Consider the following 26,061-nt stretch of genomic DNA (forward strand, 5'->3'; position numbering starts at 1 on the left):
TTTGCAAAGTAAAAGGCATGATACTTACAGGCTCATAGAAGCTAGGCTCCCAGGGCTTTGCTTTCTAAGAGACTCTGAGATAAATGTGTGTTTTTGTTGTTGTTGTTGTTCTCATCCTCACCTCACTAAGAACAAGGCATCCTTCAATTGAGAAGTCACTCACCTGTTAAAGCCAAGTGACACAGCCAACTCTGTACATGGCCAGCATTCCAAAAAGCCACCAACTATGGGGCACTTGTCAAGGTGGCCATATGGGAGTTTTCCAGAGAATCTCTATTATACCAATATCCTCACTACTAGCTCATGTCCCCATCTTTTCTCTCCCCTCAGTGTGTGTGTGTGTGTGTGTGTGTGTGTGTGGTTTGTGTGTAGGTCAGAGGTCAACTTCAGGTGTCATTCCTCAGGTTCTGTCCTTTTTGTTGTTTTGGAATGAGGTCTTTCACTGGGGCCTCTAGGGCTCACCACTTAGATGAGGCTCAAGGGCTAGTGTGTTTTGGAGAGATGCTTCTCTCTGTTCATCTCCAGTGCTGGACTCAGGTCCACAGCACCACACACAGCATTTCCATGTAGGTTTTTAGGAACTCAGGCTCTCCTGGTTACATGGCAAGTCCTTTAACAGTGAGCCATCTCTTCCCCCTCCTATCACCAGTTTTTAGCATGTTCATTTTGCTGCCCGAGCTCGCCCAAGCTCCTCCGGCCTCACAGTCAGAGGCAATGGCAGGCACCATGGAGAGAGTCCTCTTACCTCTGGTTCCCCGCAGTCACACTCTTCTCCCTCTTCCACATAGCCATTTCCACACTTCCGGCCCCCAAAGGCCTGCTTGACCTCTGGTAGGTTGAAGAGGCACATCCCCATCCCCTTCTCCAGGCTAGCCTCCAGGTCCTTCCTGCTACAGCTGCTGAACACCATGGGGAATGGGAACCTGAGAAGGAAAGGCTCCAGTGAGTCACACAGGCACAGTGGCCATCCCTGCCTTCCTTCAGGTGCTATGACCTAGAACCCCTGAGCAGTAATATACAGCTATTTCAATGGACAGGATTTACTTAACCGTGGTCAAATGAAGCACTGTCAGATGGTCCCAGCATCAATTCCCAAAGTGTTTATTTTTTGCTTTTGTTTGTTTGGGATAGTTTCACATCAGTAGCTTTAGACATACTACAGTGCTATTAACAGTTCTTCCGGGAGGTATTCATTACCTTTTGATTGCTGTGACAAAATACTATGACCAAGGCAACCTATAAAGGAAATCACTTAATTGGGCTATGATTTCAGAAGGTCAGAGTCCATGATGATGGAGCAAAGGTGTGGTGGCAGGAACGGCGAAGAGCTCACATCTTCATCCACAAGGAGGGAGAGGGAAGGGGGAGGAGTAGGAGAGAGGAAGAGGAGAAGGAGGGGAAGCGGGATAGGGAGAGAGAGACAGAGACAGACTGGGAATGACAAGAGTGTTTTGAAACCTCAAAGCCGGCCTCCAGTGACATACCTCTTCCAAACAAGCCCATATCTTCCAATCCTTCCCAGTTCCACCAACTGAGGACCAAGTATGCAAACTTATAAACCTATTAAGGCCAATCTCAATCAAACCACCACAGAGGTGATGGTGTAAGAAATGGAGTCTTAGGGCCTAGAACTTCTAACAAAGACATATAGTAATATCTTTATTGGTATGTACAAAGAGGAAAATGGAATGAATGATGGTACATATTGGCTCCATGTGTCCAAGGGACATATGGTCTGTCCTACTATAAATCAGGTTGATATTGACATTCAGGCTTATGAAGATCAAGCCATGGTCTTTCCCTGACACAGCTCTAAGTAAATGGAGGTCGTCCAGAAACATAGGTCTTGGTCTTGTCTATAAATTCCAAGGCTACAATGGAGTCAGCCACATAGCACTGGTCCCTTTCTAGTTGACTAGAGGAGCTGCCCAGGCCCTTGGTACTTGAGTGGACCTTGTGAGTAATTCTTGACAGTGGGCTGTGAGCAGGAGTGATGTTGGGTCTGTGGTTCTGAATTGACTATCCATCCCCTAAGTCATTTTTTCCCTTTTTCTCAGATGACCAGGAGCTGGAGGAGCCTGATGTGGTATCTGGTCCTAAAAACCTAGAGCCCCTAAGTGGCCTCTGATGGGAGCACATTTCTTGAGAGCCACAGAGAACTGGGGACATTTTCCTAGAGCAGCCAGTATTATGGGTATGGTTTAGTGGGTTGGCACCATGCCTTTGAACAAACTCTAAATGTTAGGCTGAATAAACCTTTTTTCTTTATATACTATGCACCAGCAACATTCTGTGATAGCAACAGAAACAGACTAATATAGTTAGCCCAACACAAAGTATACCTTCCTTCCTTTCTTTCTTTCTTTCTTTCTTTCTTGCTTTCTAGCTTTCTTTCTTTCTTGTCTTTCTTTCCCTTTTTTTTTTCCCGAGATAGGGTTTCTCTGTGTAGCCCTGGCTGTCCTGGAACTCACTCTGTAGACCAGGCTGGCCTCGAACTCAGAAATCCACCTGCCTCTGCCTCCCAAGTGCTGGGATTAAAGGCGTGTGCCACCACCGCCGGGCTATACCATTCTTTCTTAAAGATACATTTTCGCATCTCTTGAAGCATTCAAGACAATGAGGACTGGCTTGCTAGAAAGCCAGATTTTATGACTTAGTGAGGAAGCAAGCCTGCTGTCCAGCAGACCCAGGCATGCCTCCCCATGGAGACATCTACAGGATGACATTATAATTGTATTTCAATCAACTGGCCAAGTCAACAAAGCAACTACATCTCCCTAAATATGACAGAGAAACTGCCACATCATGACTGTGTTTGGCAATAGTTTTGGGTCCTGAGGGTTCATGCAGCCAAGCTGATGACACCGTTCATTCCCCTGTACCTCCCCTCCCCCTACTTTTTTTCACTTCCAGGTTAATTGGAGTATAATTCAAACCACAAATAAGCAAACGAAAGGGAATCCCACAGAGAGGTCTATGGCCATCGTCACAAGGAACAGTGCCTCAGGCTCTCCTACATGTAAATGAGGTTATCTCCAACCTCTCAGACCAAGCAAATAGGCGTTATCTGCTGCCAGACACTGACCCACCCCAAAACTGTATAAAAGAGAGAGAAGTAAAGGTGTCTGAGAGTTTCTGTCCCAAGAGCTGTAACACTTGGGAAGAGATCTGCTCTCCCGAAGCACCTTCAGGACCCTCCCTTCCTTGCCAGCTAGCCGGCTTCTTACCAGCTCGGAGAGACAGGTGCAGCACCTGGGAGTGACTGGGCAGTGACACCGGAGACTGGAGCAGAGGCAGCAGTGGAGGCGATCTCCCCTCCCTGCTCGCACTCTGTTCCCTTGGCCTGCATCCCCATGCCAGGCTGGCTGGAGATCGTCATGGGATGCCCTTCTGAACAGGGACCCACATGGAAGAGACCAGTACATTACTCAAGGTGCTGAAGTTGGTCCTCTGCAAAGGAGGCAGCTTGGCCAAGGACTAGGGTGGGTCTTCTCTTTTCTTTGAGAGCACTCTTCCATGAGGACCCTGGGGTCTGAAGTTCATTCTTAGACATACACAGCTAGGTGCTGTGGTAGTAGGCTGTGTCCAGCTCCCCCCAGAAGAGGCCAGTCTCTGGAGAGTGCCCAGGTTATTTAGAAAAGACTCCAGGATAAGTTGATGGAAAGGTTTGACAATGGGGAGATGGCTCAGTCAAGTGCTCATAATGCAAGTGTGAGGACCTCAGGTCAGACCCCCGGAACCCACATTCAGCAGTAGTGTGTATCTATAATCCCAGCACTCCTGTGATAAGAAGGGAGGCAGAGACAAGAGAAGCCACAGGAGCCTATGGATCAGGTAGCCTGATGTACTCAATAGAAAGCAAGTGGTCTGTTTCAAACAAGGTGGCAGGTGAGGACCCGTTCTCAAGGTTGTCCCCTCACATGTCTGCATCTATGCCTTAGGGTGCCTCTGTAGAACTGCAAAACAGCACTGTCCTCCTGAGATACTAAGGTTTTGGCAAAGATGCTGACCCTGAGGGTTGGTGACACACATAACAGAACTGTCCTTTACCCCAAAGCCTAGGCATGCTGGCTTTTAAAGTCTTGCTTGATAAAACTCCCAGAGACTGCTGGTCCTCAGCTCTTCCTTCTCAGACCTGTGTCTTCTTGGTCTTTTCTAGTACTCATAGCCCCTCCCTTGGATAAATTTTGCTTGTCTTTGGTACTGGGATGGTAACCAGGGCCTCAGGCTTATCAGGCAAGTGCTCTAACCCTGAGCCACTTGATAGATGGCCCGGATACCATTCTAGCCCGATAGATAATAAACAGAGATAGGGATGAGGGACATTTTATGCCTCTAGACAATTTTTCCTGATTCACCTTAGAGAAGACCACCAACTCTTTCATTCTGATAGACTATTCGTGAACATTCTTTGGGAATTAAGGAGAAGAAAAGCAATGTGACCAGCCCTTCATCATGCAATGATTCAGAAAATATTCTACACAGACAAGGTATCAGGCTTGCTGTAGACTCTGGGGGCAGAGAAATGCATAAAACACACATACAGGCCAGGGCTCCTGGAGGTTCATTCTGGTAGGTGGAATAGTGTGGAGATGAGCAAAGTAAGCTTGTTGGGAAGGAAGGCACTGAAGAGCATAACCAAAGTGGACCCACACTGAGCCAATATGGAGGGTAGGCCACTCCCAAAAGGGAACTATGAAGGGAGCAGCTGAGTCCCTCCAAGGGACAAGATAAAAACAGTGTGGACACACCCTGGGAAGAGCTCACTGTGGACATGGGTGGCAGTTAGGTGGACATTCATCAGTAACAAAGCAGATATACACCGCTAGAGGCAGCTCCTTCTCCAGAAAAGGGTCCCTAGCCAGTCTTTGTCATTCACAGGCAAGGACAAAGTCCTGATACAGTGAGAAGACACCAGAGTGTCTTTACCCATGGGGCTTTGCCCGTCTGTTTTACAAATACATTCTCTCATCTCTTCAGGCAGCAAAAATGACAGGGACTGGCCTGCCAGAAATCTAGAAGGTTTTGACTTTGTGATCAAGCAGGCCTGTTGGCTAGCACACCCAGACTTACCTCCTCCCCATGGAGACAACTACAGGATTATATAATTGGCACACTCTTGATGGCACTTTCCTAAGAAATTTTAACCCTGATTTCCAACTTTTTAGCAAACTACCTAGGCCTAAGCTACCAAGGTGCGCAGTGGAATAATGGTCAGTACTAAGAAAGCATCAAAACTTAAAGCTAACAGACCCTGACCTCTACTCCCTGCACAAAGTTTAGTGATCTGAAGTCAAGTCTCAAGAAAGAAGGAGAAACCAACAGAACCAAATAGCAGATTGGATTCATTACAATGCTGTTCTGTACTAGACATATCAGAATACTTTTTATACCTCAAAAGACCACTGGGTGCTTAGTAGCCAGAGCATATAGCCAAGGATTGCTGGCTCATGGACTCATGAGTTCCTTCATTAACATGAACAATGTGCCAAAGAACCCCAAACCAGGCTTAGAATCTGCTCTCTGTGGCCTTAGGCATCCACTGCAGGGCCTGTGGTGTGGCCACTGATGGATTCTGTCATCCCAGTTTAGCTACACCGGGGAGGCGATGCTGAGAACACTCAGTAAAACAAAGTGCATCACTCTGCCTCCTAGTCTGCTCCCCTAGTGTTTTTTATGATGAAGGGGCTCAGTGGATATGAATGTTATCATCAAAACTCCCTGTTACTTGTTCACCCATTTGAGAAGTAGTTTTTAAGACTCCATTATACTCTAAGCTATGGAGGGTCCCAAGAGGATTCAGATAGGTTCTGAGTACTACCTATTGTCCCCAGGATTAGTCCTTGCCAACTCCTTTCCCATCTGACTGCCCAATGCCTCCTCATGTGTCTTTCAAACTATTTCTCTGAGTCCTGTAGGATTCCCAGGAAATGGTCCTAGAATTGTCAGGCCCTCAGGTACACAGTTATTTGTGCCACATGTGTGGGGATGACAGTTTAATTATTTGTTTTTTTTTTTTTCCTGTTATGGATTAGTACTACAAGACTATAAATTCCTAAGACTGGTCACTGAGTTAGATTTTGGTCTAATTGTTCATTCAAAACAATCCTGGGAGAGTATGATTCCCATTTGCAAATCTACTCAGGGGCTGACAGATATTGGGTTTGAATAAGTGTTTTGATTCCAAGTTCACTGATTAAAAACTACCCTATTTTCTTCATTACTTAAGTCAGAATTGAATTACCTGTGATGAACAGCTGAAATGTAGCAAGTGATCAGCATGTACATGATGCCCAAACCTAGGTGCTGGGGACCAACCTGCCTACACCCTAGCACATGCCTAGACCAGTGGCTCTCAAAGTGTGGTCTAGAAGCAGAAGTGTCAATACCTTAATAGGAATGCAGATTCCAAGGCCCTGTACAGATTCACAGAGTGGGAGGGACACAGGGAGAACTCCAGCACCTGTGTGCTTCCAAGAGAGTTGCTTATTTGATACAAAATGCACAAGATATAAATTTACCTTTTAAGATTACACTGGCCTATGACCATGTTTGTGAGAGATTATCTTGATTAATGATTCACATGGGAAGTCTCAGCCCACTGTGGGCAGCACCATCCCTAGGCAGGTAGACCCGAGCTTTATGAGAAAGGTGGCTGATCAGGAGTCAGTAATTAGTGTTCCTTTGTGGTTCCTGCCTTGACTTCACTCAAATGATGGACTGTTATCTGCAAGCATGAAATAAAACAAACTTCCTTTTCCCCAATTGTTTTTGGTCAAGAGTGTTTAATACCAGCAACAGAAAAACAAATGAGGCCAGGCAGTGGTGGCACATGCCTTTAACCCCAGCACGTGGGAAGCAGAGGCAGGCAGATTTCTGAGTTTGAGGCCAACCTGGTCTACAGAGTGAGTTCTGGGATAGCCAGGGCTACACAGAGAAACCCTGTCTTGAAAAAAAAAAAAAAAACAAAAGAAAAAGAAAGAAAGAAAGAAAGAAACAAACAAACAAATGAGAATCAAACCGGGGCCTATTAATTAGTCACTTCTGTTTGCCTCATGGAGGATGAACTGCACACTATGTCCCCTTGTGTGGCTGGTTTTTTTCCTGTAGCATAGTGCTTCAAGGTTCATCTATATTGTAGCATGCATTAGTCCAACATCCCTTTCTATGGCTCAAAGATTATCCCATGATAAGATGGCACTACATCTGGTTATCACTAGATGGGCCAAGAGATGTCAGTTCAAGCTTGAGAACACTTTACCTAAGATCCATGTTGTAAGGATACCGATGGAACAATCCCCACCTATTTGCGTCGTCTCTGAAACACTGTGCAGGCTCCTTGGAGTGCACCTTTTAAGTGCCTTGATCAGATACCATTCTGGTGTCATTTTCTGAGAAGCACTGTGCAGTATTTGGAAAACTTAAACTTGGTTTTGGGCATAAACTCAAAATTCCCTAAGCTTCTGCCTGTCTCTTTAAGACAAACCCAAAGTAGGAATGTGTTCATTCATTCCTAACAACTACAGTAACATTGGTGTGGTTAAGTACATTTGGGAGGCAGAAGCAGGTGAATCTCTGTGAGTTCAAGGCCAGCCTGGTCTACACAGTAAGTTCCATGCCAGCCAAGGCTCCATGGAGAGACCCTGTCTCAAAAACAAAACAGAACAGAACTGCTTGCACACAAATTAGGCAAGGCAGTATTGTGGACAGGAGGATGCTGCCTTCCCCTTGCTTCACAGGGAAGCATCCCAATTCTGCCTTTCTCTCCTCACTTGTAATTTTGCTTTCTTACTCACTAGCCTATTTCCTGGGGCTTCCATGAAGAGAAGACCAAATTGGGCTCTAGGGTTTTTCATGACATCAAAGATCTTGCTCAGCCCATGCATGGCATACATTTTAAGAACACAGGTTTGTTTCTTCCATAGTCCTTGGCAAGCTCATCACAGTATGCCATTTAATACATTTAATATACTATCCCCAATATGCCAGGTCAGCAGCTAATTGAACTAACGTATAGCAATGGCAGATTTGGGCAAAGCAATAAAAGTGGAGAATTACTTAGAAAAGAAGCCATTTCCCATGCTCCCGTCCCTGGGCACAAGAACACTTTAAAATAATTGCACCTGAGACCCAGAAAAGCAAGCTGCTTTCAGTTCTGTGCAGAGAATTTATCTCAGGCACCATCATCATTCTGCTGTGGTTCCTGCTCAGATATGACCTCTTGTTAGACACATTCACCCTTTTCTCTAATATTTCACTGCCAGGGACACTTGGGCAAACTTACTGCATTGAATGCGAGGTTAGACATAAAATGAGAATGAAGTGGGAAGGAGGGTGATTTGCAAGAAAATAAAACCCTACTACTAAAAAAAAAAAAAAAAAAAAAAAAAAAAAGAGGAAGCCACTTAGGGCGTCTCACTATACAGGCAGTCATGCCTTAATATCCAGCGGTCTATCTGTCCCCAAACTGCCAAGTAAAACATGATTAGGGACAACTTTTACTTTGAGAAACCTGCAGTCGGAAAGGCCTTTTCTTGTTTAAGCCTATTGTACATTTCATGGCTGTCAATTTGGGGTGACTTGTCCTGAGCCAATGTATCAACCCTGACAGAAGTCTGGAGTTATCTGCTTCATGAAAGTTCTCTGGGAATCCTTAGGAGACAACTACTTTTCCAGTAAAAATGAGCCCTCTAGGCTAGGCCAAGCTTCTGAGAGGAGACTGGATGCAGGAGCTGCAGGTTTGACAGTTTCCTATGGCTTTGTTGCTTCCCTGGTTATTTGGTCCAGTCTCCCAGTCCATTCTGAAGCTCAGAGCTACAGAGGTGTTGAAGGAACAGGAAGGGACCTTCACAGGCCCTGAACGAGCATAGCTCAGATATCATACAACTGTGTGATGGAGAAAGCTACCTTTGAGGAAACGTGGGTGGGAAGCTATCCATGTTCATCTCTTTAAATTGACTGAAAAAAAAATGCTAGAAGAAAACATAGATAGTGCTCTACACGACAGAGGACTCTGTTTGCCCAATAATTGAAGCCAACGATTGGTAAGTGAGACCTCAAAAAATTAAAAAAAAAAAAAAAAAAAAAAAACCTTTTGCAAAAGCAAAGAAACAATCAAGAGGAAGCCCACAGCATGGGAGAGAATCTTGTCAGATGTACATATGACAGAAGATTAATATATGAAACATATAAAGACCTCAGAAAGCAAAGATTCAACCTCCCCACCCCAACACCAACCCATTCAAACAATTAGGCTACAGATCTGAATAAGGAGTTCTTAAGAAAAGAACAATCTCAGCCGGGCGGTGGTGGCACACGCCTTTAATCCCAGCACTTGGGAGGCAGAGGAAGGTGGATTTCTGAGTTCGAGGCCAGCCTGGTCTACAGAGTGAGTTCCAGGACAGCCAGGGGCTACACAGAGAAACCCTGTCTCGAAAAAACAAAAACAAAAACAAAAACAAAAACAAAAACAAAAACAAAAGAAAGAAAGAGAAAGAAAGAAAGAAAGAAAGAAAGAAAGAAAGAAAGAAAGAAAAGAAAGATCTCAAAGAATGTTTATTGTCCTTAACAATTAGGGGACTACAAATCAAAACAACATAGAGACTTCATCTCACCCTAGTCAGAATGGTAACGATCAATAAAACAACCAACAATAAATGCTTAAGAGTGTGTGGGGAAAGAGAGACTCATTTACTCTTGGTGGGATTGCAAATGTGTTTAACCACTCTGGAAATCAGTGTGGAGAACTCTCAAAAAGCTAAAAATAAATCTACCATATGAGCCAGCTATACCACTCCTTGTCATACGTTCAAAGGACTCCACGTCCTACCTTATAGACAATTGCTCTGCCATATTCATTGATGCTCTACTCACAAGAGCTAGGGCATGGAAGCAAACAAAATGTCCTTCAGCTGACAACTGAATAGTGAAAATGTGGTACACAGATACTATAAGATACTATTTAAAACATGGACTTTGCAGGTGAATAGGTGGAACTACAGAAGACCATATTGGATGAAGCAAGCCAGGCCCAGAAAGACAAATATCACATGCTTTCTCTTATCTGTGGTTCCTAGCTACAGGACTTCAGATGGCGGTACACAACATTGAGGGACTGAAGAAATCAGGCAAGTAAAGATGGCGTCTCTCCATCTCTTTGTGTCTCTGTTTCTCTTTCTGTCTGTCTCTCTGTCTGTGGGCAACTAAGGAATGCTAAGCATGGGAAAAATAGTCTTCTTCATGGAAGACTATACATATCAAACACAAAACCCCAGACCAGAAAACCCAATAACTACAACCAAATTCCAAACTCACATGTCCCCTGAGAAGAAATGACATCATCATAAAGGGCTACTCAACACCTCCTAGAAAATAGGATGCTGGAAGCTTTTCACTGACTTTTTATTTGTAGACTGAGATGGAAGCCACAGCACAGCAGATCTGGTATGTTCTTCTGGGAGGTGTGGCATGGAGCAGGTTGGGGGGAAGAAAACCAGGGTGAGGATGTCTGGGTACCTGTCTGTCAGCGCTACCTTGAGCCTCAGTTTTATATCTAAAAAGTGGGGCCCATCACCTCCTGCTCTAAGGATAAAGACAACAGAACTTCAACCAAATCCATCAAAGTTTTAGGGGTAATCTCACAGTATCTTCCCTAAGGCGTCTTAGGGAAAGATGTCTCTGATTGCCTTGCTCATTCTTGGGCTTAGAAACATTCAGAGATGGTACAGAATTCATCATAACTGTGGTCAGGATACAGCCTTGTAAAACTGCAAAGCCAAACGAGGAAGAGTTACACACTATCTCAATTTATTCCATACTGGGTAACAAAAAGACTTCTGGGTTTTAAAAGGCAAACAGAAACAGAACTCAGAAGCATAACCAACCAATCTGCCAGCCAGCCAACCAGCCAGCCAACCACAGACTAGGTACAAGAACACACTGTTTAGAAGGCAGGTACGAGCCTCCCCTTTTCAATTTCCTACAGCTTTCCCCACATTTCCTCATCTTCCAGGAGCAAGATCCTCAAGTCCTGTCTTTTTCCAGGCATGTTCACCATGGACCACACTCACATAACATGCAAAGATAGACTTTTAAGAAACAGCTCAGTCCTTTGAAATGTGGACCCTGTCCTATGCTGTCCCCATGGAAGAACCAGCTTTGCATTCTCTCCAACTTCTCTTCCCAGGTCAAGGTTAGGTCCTCCCACAGTGAGATAGTACAAGAAGTCACAACTGGGGTGGGTTTACCTCAGTAGGCTTTTAAACCCCAGATCCCAAGGCCATTGTCAGAAAAGCCTTCTTTTTTTTTTTTTTTTTTTTTTTTTGCAACTGTACCTCTGCATAAAGCCTTTTCATCTCTAGGCATAGAACTCATGTGCCTACCCTTGACTGGGCTGGCTGGTGATGTTGGCACCTCTGGGCAATTGGCCTTGCCTTCCTTCGTCCAGCAGTCTGAAAGGATCGCCTTGTAAACTTAAAGGTTTACACTTAAGGGACTTAGAAATGCTGACATTATCCTCCATTTGCTTAATAAACCTTCTCCCCTGATATCCCATGAGTCAAATTTTATCACTGTGGCTTTTTAATTGAGGAAACTGGAGTTCAGAGAGGTGAGGAGCCTTACTGAGACTGAAGAAATGCATAACTGGGACTGAATGTAGGGTTTTAGAACAGAGCCTGCCATCTTCTTCATTCTTTAGACCTGGGAGGACTGTCAGGATCTTCTTTCCTCCAATCCCAGGCACAAGCCATGAGGCTTCTTAGACAGGACCTGGCACAAGGAGTTGGGTGGGAGTGGGAACATGAGGTACCATTTGTAGAAAGTGGCTGTCACATGAGTGCCTTGGGGCTTCTAGAAGCCAAAAAAAAAAATAAAGGTGAGTCCTGGGGTCCTCTCCAATTCCAAAATGCACCTTGAAGCACTTGCCTGAAGGTCTTTGGTGTGATGGAGAACAAGGGTCATTTGCACCTGGGTTCCAGTGCGGGTGAGCATGCACACATCTGAACCTGATTGTGAACTACTTTTTTTAGAATTAGCTTCCCACAGGACAGCCTGATCACTCCAGGTCATGGGGAGACATGTTCAGCCCATTCTGTCACCCAATGGTATATGGGCTGAACACCAAGAGCACAGACTCAGAGGATGGACTAGACCTTAGTGAAGATCATAGGAACTGCATCTTTATATTCTTGCAAGAGTAGCAGTGACTTCACCAGAATAAATGCTGACTCAGTGGGCCTGCCAGATGGGCTACCAAAGGCAAAGGAAGATGCAGGCTGGGGTGAAAGGCTCCAGAATGTCCTCATCTTGGTAGGACATGGCTGTAGTTAATAGAAAGCACCTGGAGCACAGACGGAATCCATCTGCCGAACAATATTGTTCATGGAGCTAAAGATGTGAGCTCTGACCAATGCTCCTCACTGGAACCTAATTAAAGTGGGGATCTAATTCCCTAGGAATTTGAATAGAGGGACACTGAGCTGTGGTGAGTTGAGTTGTATGCAGGAGGCTTCTGTATGCTGCCACTGTCAGCTTCTCACTTCTACATGGAGTAGATGTTCCCTCCAGAAGTGAAGTTCTGAAAACTGAGGACCCCATGGCAGGGAATACAGTGTTCAGACAGAAGGGACCTCTGCTCTCTGTTGGTTCAGCAGAGGCTCTGTGTCATATGAACAGCTTAACATTTGGTTAAATGGGAAGACTGCTGCTTGTGGGGCTCTCCAGGGCTGGGTGCTGATGGATATGAACAGGTGCTGTGCATAATGAGGGGCAATTTATATGCCTCATGTAACAGACCCCTTTCTGCTGCTGTCGAAGACACACCTGCACATACCATGCTTCTCAGGAGAAAGATGCTTCTTATCAGACCTGCTGGGTAAAGCAGTTGCAACAGAACTCTGATGGGAAAAATCAGCACACATTTTGTCCTGGTCCCACTGGTCCTTTCTTGCATGGGTTCCCACCAGGGAGTTCAGGAATGGTGAGAGACTCTCTTTTCATTCTCAAGTCCCGAGAGCTCAAGGCCCCAAAGCTCGCTGGCACCTGGCGAAGGGCAAAAGACTGGGCTTGGAGCCAGGAGCTTGGGCCTGTGTCCTTCCTGACCTGTGGTTTTCTCATTCATCAGAGAGAGCTGAGAGTGTGTTCTCAGGGCTATGACAAGCAGCATGAGAAAAACACCAGAGTTCTTTGTGCAGTGAAGTGAGGTCTAGTGGGGGTGACAGGGGTTTTGTTCAAAAGTCCTAGAACTATTAGATTGTACATAGTTTTTTTGGCATACCTCCAGGAAAATCCCCACTGGGAAAACCCCACATTTGCAAAGCAAATTTCTCTCATCTCCTCCATCTCCATGGCGTGCATACAGAATAGCAACAGGCTTGGCCTTCTCATCCTGGGTGTTTACTCAGCTCCTACTTTAGTTCGTTTGTAAGTTTTTCTATTGATTATATTGAGTTTGTTCTTGTAAATGATTGTAATCCCTTTGTATAAAGATATGGTGCACACAGAAAAGGAAATCTGAGGTTGTACAAGTGCTAAATTTGATAAAATGATGATAGCATACAACTTTCCCTCTAAAGTGTTAGTTATTAAAATAGTAAACAAATGATTGTACAGTAATTGCCACTTATCCATTCATTGACATATTTAATCATTATCTATCCATCACCCACCCATCTATTCATCACCCATCCATCCATCCATCCATCCATTCACAAACCTGTCAATCCATTCATCTAACTATTCACTCATTCTCCATTCATTCTCCTATTCACTCAACCAGCCACAAATCTCCAGCCATCTTTCCCCCATCACTCCAATCCCCTATCTATCCATTCATCTACCCACCTATCCACTCACCCATCTACCCCCACTCCTACACACCCACTCCCACCCTTCTCACATACCCACCCATCTATGCATGAGTTTATATCTCTGCACTTACCCCTGACCCACCAATCCACGCATCAATGCACCTATCCGGTCATCTAGGAAATAGTAGTTCTAGTACATGCTAGGTCTATTCAGGTGCTAAGCAATGGCTAAAACAAATGTCTGACCTCATGGAGTATATCATGGTTACTTCTGGATAGCAGAGTTGCAGAGAGGCCCAGAAGTTACCTTTGCTTTCATGTAAAAGCCTTTGTACCACTTTCTAGGAAGAGGAGGAAGCCATGTGGGGTTCATGCATGGGAGGGAATGGGGTCAGAAAGAAGGCCAGCTGGAATGTCTATTAAATAAAGTACTGAATTAAAGAAGCCATGACAGACAAGAATTATCTGCTGTAGTGATGTAGCTTGAAGAAGTTTTGTAGAGCTAACCATCTTCAAACGGGGCTGTCTTCTGCCTCTCAGAAGTTACATAGTGATACTTTGTCCTGAGAAGGGACTTACTTCATCCTTACACAAAGTCCAAATATGGATGTGATTACTTTCATGTGGCAAAAATATTAGGATCAGCTTTAGAGCCCTGGGCTTCTGCTTGGATGATTCAGAAACTTGGTGGCTTGTTAGACTTCTGAGCGCCAGTTCCTCTAGTTCGAAAATGGACATACTGTGTCCTCATCCCTGACCCAGGACAGCACGAGTGCCATCCATGGAGGTAGATGGCACACTTCCTGTGTCATCTCCCCTGGGCTGGATACTTGAGATGCTTATACAGTGTCCAGCCTGAGAGAAAAGGGCATTCTGCTAAGCCTTGGGCCATATCATACAGTATTTGAAGTCTGCACTAACTGCAGACAATGCTTTTTAGTTTCCAGTAAGCTATATCTACTTACCCAGACAGTAAACAGGAGCATGCTATACACTAATGAGGTCTTCCCAATGTGCTTATCCTCTCTCCAGGCCATTTCCCCCTAAGCTAAAGTCAGGATGGAGCTGACTCAAGGATGCCGGCTGGGTAATAGAATTGATTTGACCAGTCATATTTCATCTTCTTGGAGCCCTCCTTTTGTTGCCAAGGCTTCCCTTGGAAAGCCTTTTTTTTTGTTCCCCTTTCCCTTGGAAAAAGATTTCTATTATGTATCCCAACACTTTGAGGAAAAACAATGAAGATTTTATAAAAACTTTTCACTGAGAACCACCCGCCCCCACAGCCCTGTCATCCTCAAATGAGATGATTCAGAGACACCAGTGCCTTCAGTCCCATCTTTGCAAATCCCTCCACGTCCAGAGTGTTCCGTGATCTTACACAGCTGCTCAGAATTCGGAAGGGGGTCTGTTTTGATGGGGCGTCTATTCTATGTTGAGGACTCTTGGGCTCTGGTACTTCTTATCAGCCTCTGGGAGCTTTCACAGGAAACCACTATCCATTGCATCCCCTTGACATGCATTTCCAGGCAAATCCTTCAAAGAGAAATTCCGTAGCTCGGGATGAGCTGGAAATGCTCAGGGAGAGGACACTTCTGCTCAATCTCTTAAAGGCTCTCATGCTGGCCTTTGCTCTCCTCTGCATTCTCAGCTGGCACCCTTTCAACTCTGCCTCCCTGTGCACAGGGAATTAAATTATTGGTCACTTTTGGGAAGATTTGAAATGTAGTACCACAACTGAGTTTGAAGATTTCTCTACCTCTTAGAGCAGTGGTTCTCAATCTGTGAGTCACAACCCCCACCAGATCACCTGCATATCAGATATTTCCATTAACGATCAATAATATTAGCAAAATTACAATTGTGAAGTAGCAACGAAATAATTTTTTGGTTGAGGGGCACTACACCATGAGAACTGTATTAAAGGGTCATAGCATTAGGAAGGTTGAGAAGCACTGTCTTAGAGGGACTTGTAAGTACCTACTGATGGATGCTGTGGTACCCAGGTCTACTTAGACAGAGCAGATAAGATGCTTAGAAGTGAGACACTCCTCACCCCATACCTACAGAATCTTCTATCAGAACTCTGCCTTTTTCAACTTGTCACCTCCAGATCCTTTGCCTGTCTCCCCACTACCATGAATGTTCTCTGAAATGTGAGTGAATATATGTATGAGTGTGCATACACATGTATGTATGGGGGTGCAGAGGTTGACACTGGGTACTTTCCTCAAACATTCTCCAATGTACTTTCCACTGAGCCTGGGTTTGCTGATTGGCTAGACTAGCAGGTTACAAATCCCCAGACTCTCCCTGGCACTAGGATTGTAGGAACCAGATTCTATGCTCAGCTTTGTAAGAAGGTGCTGGGGACCTGAACTCACCAAGCATAGGATTACAGGTCTCTAGTCTTATGCTCGGGTTTTTAACTGGGTTTCGTGACCCCCAGCTCAGGTCCAGTGCTTGTGCATCAAGTACTTGACTAAGCTATCTCCCCAGCATATATTAATTATAATAAGAGGTTTCATTATGATGTTTTTCTGACATTTTCTTTTCCTTCCTTTGTGTGTGTATGAGAGAGAGAGAGAGAGAGACAGAGACAGAGACAGAGACAGAGACAGAGAGACAGAGAGAGAGAGAAGAAAGAAGGAAGAGGGAGGGAAGGGGAGGGAAGAGGGAGGTAAGGATTCCTGTGTAACAGCCTGGCTGTCCTGGAGCTAGCTCCCTATGTAGATCAGGCTGGCCTTGAACTGGGAGATCCTCTTTCCTCTGCCTCTTGAGTGCTGATATTAAAAGCATGTACTACCATTACCCCAATCATTATGACATTTTCATATGTTTATATAGTTTTATCATATTTACTCCCTTCATCTTCTACCCCTAGAACTTCCACTCTTCCTTCCTTGTCCCAAGTAGCCCTGTTTGGATTTTCATGTTTTCTTTGTTGTTGTTGTTGTTGTTGTTGTTGTTATTTAGTGACTAGTGAGTTTCATTAGGGTGGCTTATGGGGTGAGTGGGTGAAGGCAGGTTTGTTTATATCAAGGATATCTTATCAGGAGATGTATTCCTAGTAAAAAATGCCTTTCCTTCCTACACTGACCTCATTAACTACTTAGATAAAACCTCATGGAGGGGTGGGTTCCTACGAGCCTCTTCTCATTCCATGTACAGGATGTTGCTGGATCCTACATGCTGCAGATGCTGTGTAGGCAAATCACAGCTACTGTGAATTCAAGACGGAAAGAGCCATATCGTGCCCAGACATCTGCGTTCTTTACCATTCCCCAGCTTCCTCCTGCTCATTCAATTCTTTCTGCTGTTTACTCATTGGTGTCCCTGAGCCCCGGAGGGGCTGATATACATGGCCCATTTATGACTGAGCATTAAATAGTCACTTATCTCATCACTTTGACCAATTATGAGACTCCAACCTGCAGGAGTCTTGTTGGCTGGTTTTCTCATCTGTTTCTACCACAATGAAAGAAATCCCCCTCGGCTTCACCATCACTTGGGGCTTTTGTGATTAATTCACCCACTTTCTTGGGAAGTTCTCTCCATCTGAGAAAATTAAAAACACCACTCTCAGGACAGGAATGTGGAATCATAATGGGAACCAAACAGATATGAGTCTGTCCTGTTATGGGTGTATACTCAACATTCATCAAAGAGCACAATGTGTGGCCTATTCTGGTGCATTCCTCTCAGGCAGCCTAAGTGCCCAATATAATACAATTTCTCAAAAATAATACAATTTCTGCAAAAATGAGATGAACCAGCAACTCTATTTTTGAATGTAAATCTTAATTTTTCCCACTGTAGCAAGTTATATTTACTATCATGCTAATTCTAAAAATGTTCTCAGTACTCTTTTATCCTAATTCCCATGAATACGCTCAAGGCGATTCCACTCAACCTAGGAAGACCAAGAACTTCAAGGAGCTCCTTAATAGATGTGCACTGCTGAGTTTAACTCCCACACAAACCTCTAGACACCATATACATGTAAGAGTGGTATCCAAGGCAGGTCTTAAATGCTTAGTCTCAAGACATAAAATACACACACTCATGGGCTCCTGATAATTAATGAGACAAGCCATAGGGAAACCCCCTCTAGCCGGTGCTGCTGTGTGCAAGGAAATCAGGCACCCTGGTCTGCACAGGATTCTGCTCCATGCTTGTATTTGGTTAGGCCTACCAGTCCCATTTGTCAGGGGTGAGGGCTGGGCCATGATTTTAGAGTTAGGATGCAGGAATAGTGTGTTAAGGGAAAACCAGGTTCTCTACAGGGTATACCCTTAGTTCATTTCTGGCCTTTGTTTCTTTTTGATTCTGAGCCCTCATTATAAAATATGATGTTAATCTCTCTTTCTGGGTCTCCTTCAGGATAAGACTTCAATTAACCAGTATTTTTTTGACACTAGCCACCCATGGGTCCATCAGGACGGAGGAAAAAGTCAAGAGGAAGGCTGGTGTTTGGTCAGTTTAAAATCAGCCACGGTAAACAGAAGTCCTACCTACTGATCAGCGAGAATTTTGAAAAAGATCCAACTTCTGTGCTTGCTGTCTCTGTAAACTAAATGACACTAATACTCCTTTGTCTTTGGAGAGTGATTTATAATTTACAGAGGCGCGTGATCTCATTCAACCCACTCCCCCTCCTCTCCCAGAAACCCCATGAGGCAGGGGAACTACCACTATGAGATAATGCTAGAGCAGCCTGGGAAATTCCACCATAGGTGATGGATGATGGGGGATTGTCTGGGCCCCTTGGCTCTCCCCCTCACTATGGGCTTTTATGATTATTTCATCCACTTGCTTAGGAAGTTGCTCTCCATTTGAGAAAATTAAAAACACCACTCTCTGGACAGGGATGTGGGATCATAAATGGGAATCAAATAGACAAAGATTTACAGAAAACACGAGCTCAGCAAAAGAGAAAACTCTGACATTGCTAATAAGGAATAAATCAAAGAAAGGCTATTAGCAAGACCCTAGTGTGTATGGAAGACTTCAAAATGTTTTGCTGAGCTCTTAACAATGTCATTTCTACCTGAGGTGTTCAGATAGCTCTAGGGTAATTCAGCCTGCACTGTTCAGCACTGCTGTGGACACCTGCCAGCAAGAAAGACCTCACACAAAACCCCAAGAGTGCTGGAGAGCACGCCTGCAGATGTCTATAATCTTTAGGGTTGTAGGGTCTTCCTCAAACAGTACTTCCTATTCAAGAGGATAAGTGGGTGGCTGTCTGGGAGGCAGAAAAGACATACAGATGGACTTAGGTATTTTGCTTGCAAGGCTCAGAAAGACACAGGGCTTGCTCCTCTGCCTGTGGGCATGAGAACAATTGGGTCATAAGTGGGTCAGAACTGGAATGACATATGATTTCTTCAACCAACCTGGAGAGCTCTTTCTGGACTCTCCTCTTCCATTTTCTCTTATCAAAAGTTAAAAGGCACTAGCAATGTCAACTGGCAACACAGTTGGTTGGCCAGTGGGGACCTTTTCTGGCAGTGTGTGGGTGGATGTATTAGTGTCTGGGGGATGATCTGGGGGATGAAGCATAGAGAGTATGTGATTTGTCCTTTGAATGAGTGCATCAAAAATGAGAAGAGACAAAAGATCACCCTGCTGCAGGCCAACTCCTGCCAGTCCCACTCTGAGCCACTGGGGGCATGCTACCCAGAGAAACTGGCTCTATCTAGGCTTCTTGGATAGTGAGGCAGAAGGTACAAATAGGTCTTAAGACCAACCTCCAACTCCAAGCAGTGGCTTTTTTCCTTAACTCTTCAGCTGGATCTTCCCCTCTGTTTGGATTTGTATAGAGAGGTCATTATGTGTCAGGGTGGCCAGCCTTCCCTTCAGAGAACAACACTCATTAGCCTCTAGCAGGCACATCTAACCCTTTGACACTGTGACATGATGCCATCTGTAAAGTTTGCACTTGAGAACGGCACTATTGAGTTGTAAAAAAATCAAACTGCAAACGTAGTATCTCATCATGTTTTGACTGGGTGTATGATTTTGTGTTGAGCCAAACTCATCTCTATTTTAGGTTGCGTGTAGCCTGTGGGCCAAGGGTGGGCCATGCCTACAGCTCCCTGATAGTGTTGCTTTAAACTATTCTCACTTTCAGTCAAGTTCTTGGTTCCTGTCATCACTAAACAAGGCCTCTGTGACTCCACTGAATCATGCTTAAGGCAGAAGCATGGACGGAAAGGTTGCCCCTGCAGAGTTTGAGTGCCAATGAGAGTGACTTGAAGCAGTGGTAACTTGCTGTGATGCCGAGCACCTGAGCAGTGGCTGACGTGAGGTGGCTATGATTTAATACGGGCTGTGCAGTTCAGCTCAGACTTTATTGGTGTCCTACAAACTGTCTGGTAAGGAGCCCATCTCCATGTTGTTTGCAAAGGCAAGACCACATTCTTCAACAATCCTCCCCTCTTTCTGGGACTTTAAAGCTCATAGGTGAGTCACAGGATGGTGTTTCCTTGATAGCAAGGCTTCTCAGAGCCCAGTTAGGTCACTCCATCAGTACTTTTTGCTCCTACTGCTACAAATTCAACAATCATATACAGCAGGCTTGGCTGGAGAAGCTCCGTGACAGAAGTGTCTACAGGGTCTTGGGTTTTAATATAAGGGGACAAGAGACCATACATAGCATTGGGCTGCTTCTTTCTAAGCTTGCCTAAATCAGTCTGCCACTGATTTGTCTAGTTTGGGACAGACTCTCAGAGTTGTCAGAGGACATCTGTATCTTGAATCTCTCCAGGGGGCATCTGTGTCCACCTCACTCAATGTCTTCAATAGTGGGACTAGAAAGTCATTTTGTTCAAGTTCCAAAGGTTGGGTTCAGTGGTCTGTCAACATGATACTGTAACTCATCTCCACCCAACCAGAGTTGAAAGGCACCTTATACCCAGCATGCTCTAGAAGGATACCCTCTAGGACACATAAGCCACTTCATTTCTGTAAGGTGGATTCTCAAGACCCTCAAAAGCCTGCCTCCTCTAGCCAATGTCAGCTGAAACTATGCTTAAATTAGAAACATGTGCTGAGACTGTGGGATAATTTGTGATTTCTAAATAACAGAATCCATCCCCATTGCTTCCCAGAGGAGAGGCCAGCTCTTGTGCTACATGCCATTGAAACTGGCTGCCCGTGACCCCCAAGAGCACACAGTCCATTCTTGCTACTTGTGCATGGATTTCTTCCAGGAAACCTCTGCAGATTCTTCAGGCAGACAACCGGGCAGGGGGGCCACCATCCTCTTTTGCTAAGATGTTTCTCAGCGCATGATTCACGATGTGTATAGCTAACTCTTGGGCCACTGGAGCCTGGTACTTACCCTGTGGAAGGGTTCATGATGCAGCCTCCTTTCTCCGCAGCCATTCTGCAGCTGCAGCCCCTTTCGAGTGTGTCATGGTTCATTCCAAAGTTGTGGCCCAGCTCATGTGCCAAGGTCACTGCGGCACCAAGGGGGCTGTCTGAATGGTCCTCAAAGAAAATACAAGAGCAGAGATTTACAGTTCACATCTGCTTGGCCTTTTCTTGCCCATCTTCCCTCCCTTTGGCATTTGTTCGTCATTAACACTTGGTTTAACTCAATTCCCCCGTAAAGACCCAATATAGAGCCTTGCTATTAACTTTGACCATGGGAAGTAATTTGGCCTATTTCATTAAGCCCATTTGGGGGTTCTTCTTCTGAGTGCCATCTTATTATACAGTAGGATTTTTGCTGATCTCTTTGCTGCAAAACACCACTGAGAAAGGCAAAAAGTTATTCCTAATGATAGAAAAAAAAAAAAAAAGGCTGCCTGATTAAGAGGATGTGGAATGAAAGCCACTTTCAAATCAACCCTGAACAGCTGGACTTAACCCTGTTTCTTCCTTTCTGCCTGGTAGGGGATGACTCTGGGAAAAGTTCTTGTCAACCTACAGAAACAGCCAATCGTGTAACATAATTTACTGGAAGCTTGATGGAATTAAGATTGCGATTGAGTTCTGTCTCAGTCTTGCTGGCCCTTTAAATTGACCTTGGACATAGAGAAAGAAGCCCTGATTCTCTGATGGAGCTGCTCGGATTCACACTGACCTTTTTGCCATCAGCAAGCACTGCTGGCCATCTCTGGCTTAATAGCTTCATATTCTCCTTGGATAGCTTGGCTCAAGTGGATATTTAAACACAACTAAAATTACAGTTATTTAACTTAATCTCAGATTGGTTAATTAGTTGATGCAATTTATAGAAATTCTGCCAGTGAATGGAGTTTTGGAAAGGGTGTTCATACCTTGAGGGGAAAGGAATATCTTCCTTGAATTTTGGTTTGTGTTACCCAGGAAAGAGATAACATGTTTCCCAAAACATGTCCAAAAGAGAGTATTGTATTGTGTTTTAGAAAAAAAAAATCTCTTCTTTCCAGTCTTCCTGAGGACGCTGGGTGAAGGTGTGTCTCTGTGAGAGCTGGCAGAGGCTACAGATCTAGGGCAGGGCTGTCACTAGCCTATTGTCTAGGACACAATAGCAGGTCAGGAAAGGAAGCGGTTCTTAGACTAGATGAAATCCCTGGTAAATGGCTACCTTTACATTTCACAGTTTCCTGTTGTAGAAGTATTACAGATTTTACGTTTCAGGAAGTCAATTCTTAATAACATGCATTATCGAGGAGAATATTGCTGCAGTAACATGTGAAAGGCTAAGTTTTGTTAGCATGTTTGGCAAAAAAATTCAAGGAACTTGTTCCTTGAGAATACGCAACTGCTGACTCTATGTCCAGTGAGTTATCAGTTTTATCTTTACTTTTTGAGTTGTTTTACATCATGCATAGATGATAATTTAGAATCTGTCTTAAGGACTACTGATAAATCCCTTATAACTGCTTACAATTAGGGGAAAAAAAAAACCTTTTTGTGTGTTTGATATTATGCCCAAATTAACATTTTCTTTTTAGGTTAGTTAGGTACAAAGGCATGGCTTTAAATTACTAAAACTTATAGTTGACATATCTTGAAAAAATGGGAAAATGGTTTTAGAAATCATGTTTTTAGCTCTATAAAGGTTCCCTCCTTCTTGTTAACCACTTTCTTTCTCTATACTGAGGGTCCTTGGATATGGTGATGGTTGCACCTAATACACATGAATCCAACTTCAGGACATAGTAACAGAAAACTAGTGTTGATGTTTTCGGTCTGAACAGGGTATTGGTTTTGTTGTCTCATGAATCCTACAGAAGTTAATGCTGTTGTCTGAAGGTAACTCCCATTCTATTTGGTTTTCCTCTGTGGGATAAAGACAGTGTGTGTAAAGATATTCTCTGCCATCTAATTGGTAAAACCAATTTCTTTAAAAATTTTATTTATTTTTAAATTATGTGTGTATGTGCCTGTGTCTGTGTGTGGGTTTGCCTACAGCAGTGCCGTGGCCACGGAGCCCAGAAGTGGGCATTGGGTCCCTTGGAGCTGGAGTTACAGGAGGTCAGTTGGGAGCTGCCTGACTTGGGTACTAAAAACCAAGCCCATGTATGTCCTCTGGAAGAGCAGCACTGTGAGCTCCTCACTGCCGAGCCATTGCTCTATCCCCCTTGATAATTGACCTTGGGCTTGACTTGACTCTACTGGCATGACACATAAGTGGCATTTATTCTCATGTTCTTTTCACGTCTTTAAAATAAAATAGTTTTTTTTCTTCTTCTGCATGATTTTAAGGAGGGGCTCCTGGTAATGACTTTTATGAAAACAGAGCAAGGGATACAGGCTGACAAGTCCTTTACCCTGTCATGTGGGACATGGGATGCTTCAGGCCTTTGCAGGGACAGGACCTGCTTTGCTTATGAAGAACTCCATTTTGGCTCCTAAACGTATTTGCACCAGTTTTAAGTGGCGAAGTCGGTAGCGACTAACCATGGGACCATGAAACTGAAAATTACTCCCTCTTAAAACTTTACAATCTGTTCTATGAAAACATAGCTGTGATCTGACTTGAAATTAACCTGGCACCAGAAAAAAACCAAAGTTTCCAGTGACTTCCATGGTGGAGATCACCGGCAGGGCTTCCCTGTTCAAAGGAAACCTGAGAGGAACCGGTTCAAGCCAGCCAGCCAGCGAGTGGGTGCAGGCCCTCCACATAGCCTGCCCACGCAGTGCATGCTTGCATAAATTACCTACCACTGCTCCCAGACGGGAGGAAAATGTTTATGTATCCTCACTAGAAAGATTAGATTAGGCAGTATGCAGAGAAAATAACACTCAGCAGAATGTAACTGTTTCCACCCTTGACTACGACACTCAGGAAGCTCCGTATGGAGGGTGAGTAGGGAGTCATGGCTTCTTGGGAGGTCAAGAGTATATTTATTTAATAGATATAGAGGGACAAGCTCCGAGGATACTCCTTGTCTGAGAGCCTGTACTAGTGCTGGGCACTAGATTCTTAAGGGACAATCTGGTATGAGAATCCTTTCTAGAACTTTCAGAAGGGTTAGAGTGAGAGGGAGGCCCCCTGTTCGGCAGCAAGTCTAAGTTCTTTCCATTAAACGCATAAGAAATCTCAAACATGCTTCTCGTTGTACTTCCTTCTACAAACATATATAGCCCTGTATATGACAAAGTTAGCCCTGTAAAGCAATAAACCCAGGCTTCTGCCTTCCAAGAATAAGGTTATGATAAAGACAAATTGTGCTCTGGCCAGAAGGTATGGAAAGCATTTGCAATGGTACGTAGTGAAAAACCTCAAACTTCTGACTGTTGGGTGCAGGGGCAGAACCATCAAAAAATTACTTGAGTGGCAAAATTTGGTGAGACCACAGTCTATCCCCCCAACACCCCCAAACTGAACACAGAGGGCAACCTCCATGTCCTGGCCCATCCCAACGTCAAGAAACTTTCCTGGGTTCAGATACTTTGACCAATAGTCCCAGTTGAGCTATTTCCCCACAGAAGGGGCCATTCTTCCATGTCTGCCTTCCCTGAAGACCATCTGTGTCTTCTAAACTGTCCCCCACATGTGGGAAAATAAATCATAAATATGGGTAGAGTAAAAGTTAGAGGCAAATTTAGGAAGCATCAATGGGAAGGAGCTGGCCTCAAGAAGTCTGACAAGAGTAGATTTCCTTGGAGAATCATTTGACAGGGAAGATATCTCCCAGACATCTTTGGCTTACCATGACAACTCCTCCAGACTGTTCTGCAGTGCACATGCTCATGATGGGTGCCATGCCGATGGTGGTTCCTTGGAAATAAACCCCACTACAAAAACAAAAGGAAGAACTTCCTTTAATCTCACACATTTACGGGTACATTTCCCGCCATTTCAAATCTTGTTAGGCAGGCCTGCCACAGAATGTTCAATGATGCAAACAGCCCCAGGAGGGGGTATTTACTTGAGACTTTTATCTTTTTTTCATTACACTTTACTTTTCCAGTTGCAAGACGGTCCCATAATTCTTTTAGAGTTTTGCTGTCCAGACTCAGACAGCGGCCAGGCGTTACTTTGTATTTATAAGTTGTAGTCTGCCTGCTTCCTGGAAAGAGCTTTCCTTTGAAACAATGCCTGCTGATGGAAAGGCTGAGAAGTCACCAGGAATCACTGTTTGCTAAAGGAAACATAGGAGACAGCTTGGGAGATTTTCTGTTGTAGCCAGAGTTTGCTTTCCTGTGTAACTCATCATCTCCAGACACAGAATCCTTCAAAGTGTTCTGCCAATATAGCTTTTGAGACTGAAATCGGTAGAAAAGCGATCACTTCTCCAGAGCTAGTGTATAGCTACTAAGCACCCACAAAGCCTTGGCATCAGGGAGGAAGCTTCGGGAAGGGAACTTCCAGAAGGCATTCTTCTATCTGGAATCTCAACCTAATCAGGAATCTAATTATAACAATCAACTGCCTCAGTGTGTTTGTTAATCTCAGCCTCATGCGTTAAAATTTTAAGGCTGTATTTGTTGGGCTCCTACAAAGTAATCAAGTCCCTTAGTCATGTTATGTTGGCCAGGTACTAACAGACAATACAGTTAATTTGAAAAGTCAAACATGGGGCTGGAGAGATGGCTCAAAGTTAAGATAAGAGTTGCCAGCTCTTCTAAAGGACCTGGATTCAATTCTTAGCACCCACAACTCACATCTCACAACTGTCTGTAACTCTAGTCCTAGGGGATCCAACTTCCTCTTCTAGCCTCTGTGGGCATCAGGCACATGTGGTGCATAGAAATACATGTGGACAAACATTCATACATGTAAATAAAATAAAATGAAATCTTCACAATGATT

At 44.3% G+C, this 26,061-nt stretch overlaps 1 protein-coding gene across 1 annotated transcript in view; it reads right to left on the reverse strand.

Annotated features, from left to right (window-relative positions):
- Positions 1-26,061, reverse strand: part of Adam12 (ADAM metallopeptidase domain 12) — a 328,831-nt gene that overhangs the window by 46,672 nt on the left and 256,098 nt on the right. The window contains exons 10-12 of the mRNA XM_034485928.2: positions 24,959-25,043; positions 21,151-21,299; positions 746-923 (exon numbers count right to left, since the gene is read on the reverse strand). Coding sequence (XP_034341819.1) covers positions 746-923; positions 21,151-21,299; positions 24,959-25,043 — 412 coding nt within the window. The remainder of the gene's footprint in view (positions 1-745; positions 924-21,150; positions 21,300-24,958; positions 25,044-26,061) is intronic.

Source organism: Arvicanthis niloticus, chromosome 1, assembly GCF_011762505.2.
Source record: "Arvicanthis niloticus isolate mArvNil1 chromosome 1, mArvNil1.pat.X, whole genome shotgun sequence".
Taxonomy (NCBI): Eukaryota; Metazoa; Chordata; class Mammalia; order Rodentia; family Muridae; genus Arvicanthis; species Arvicanthis niloticus.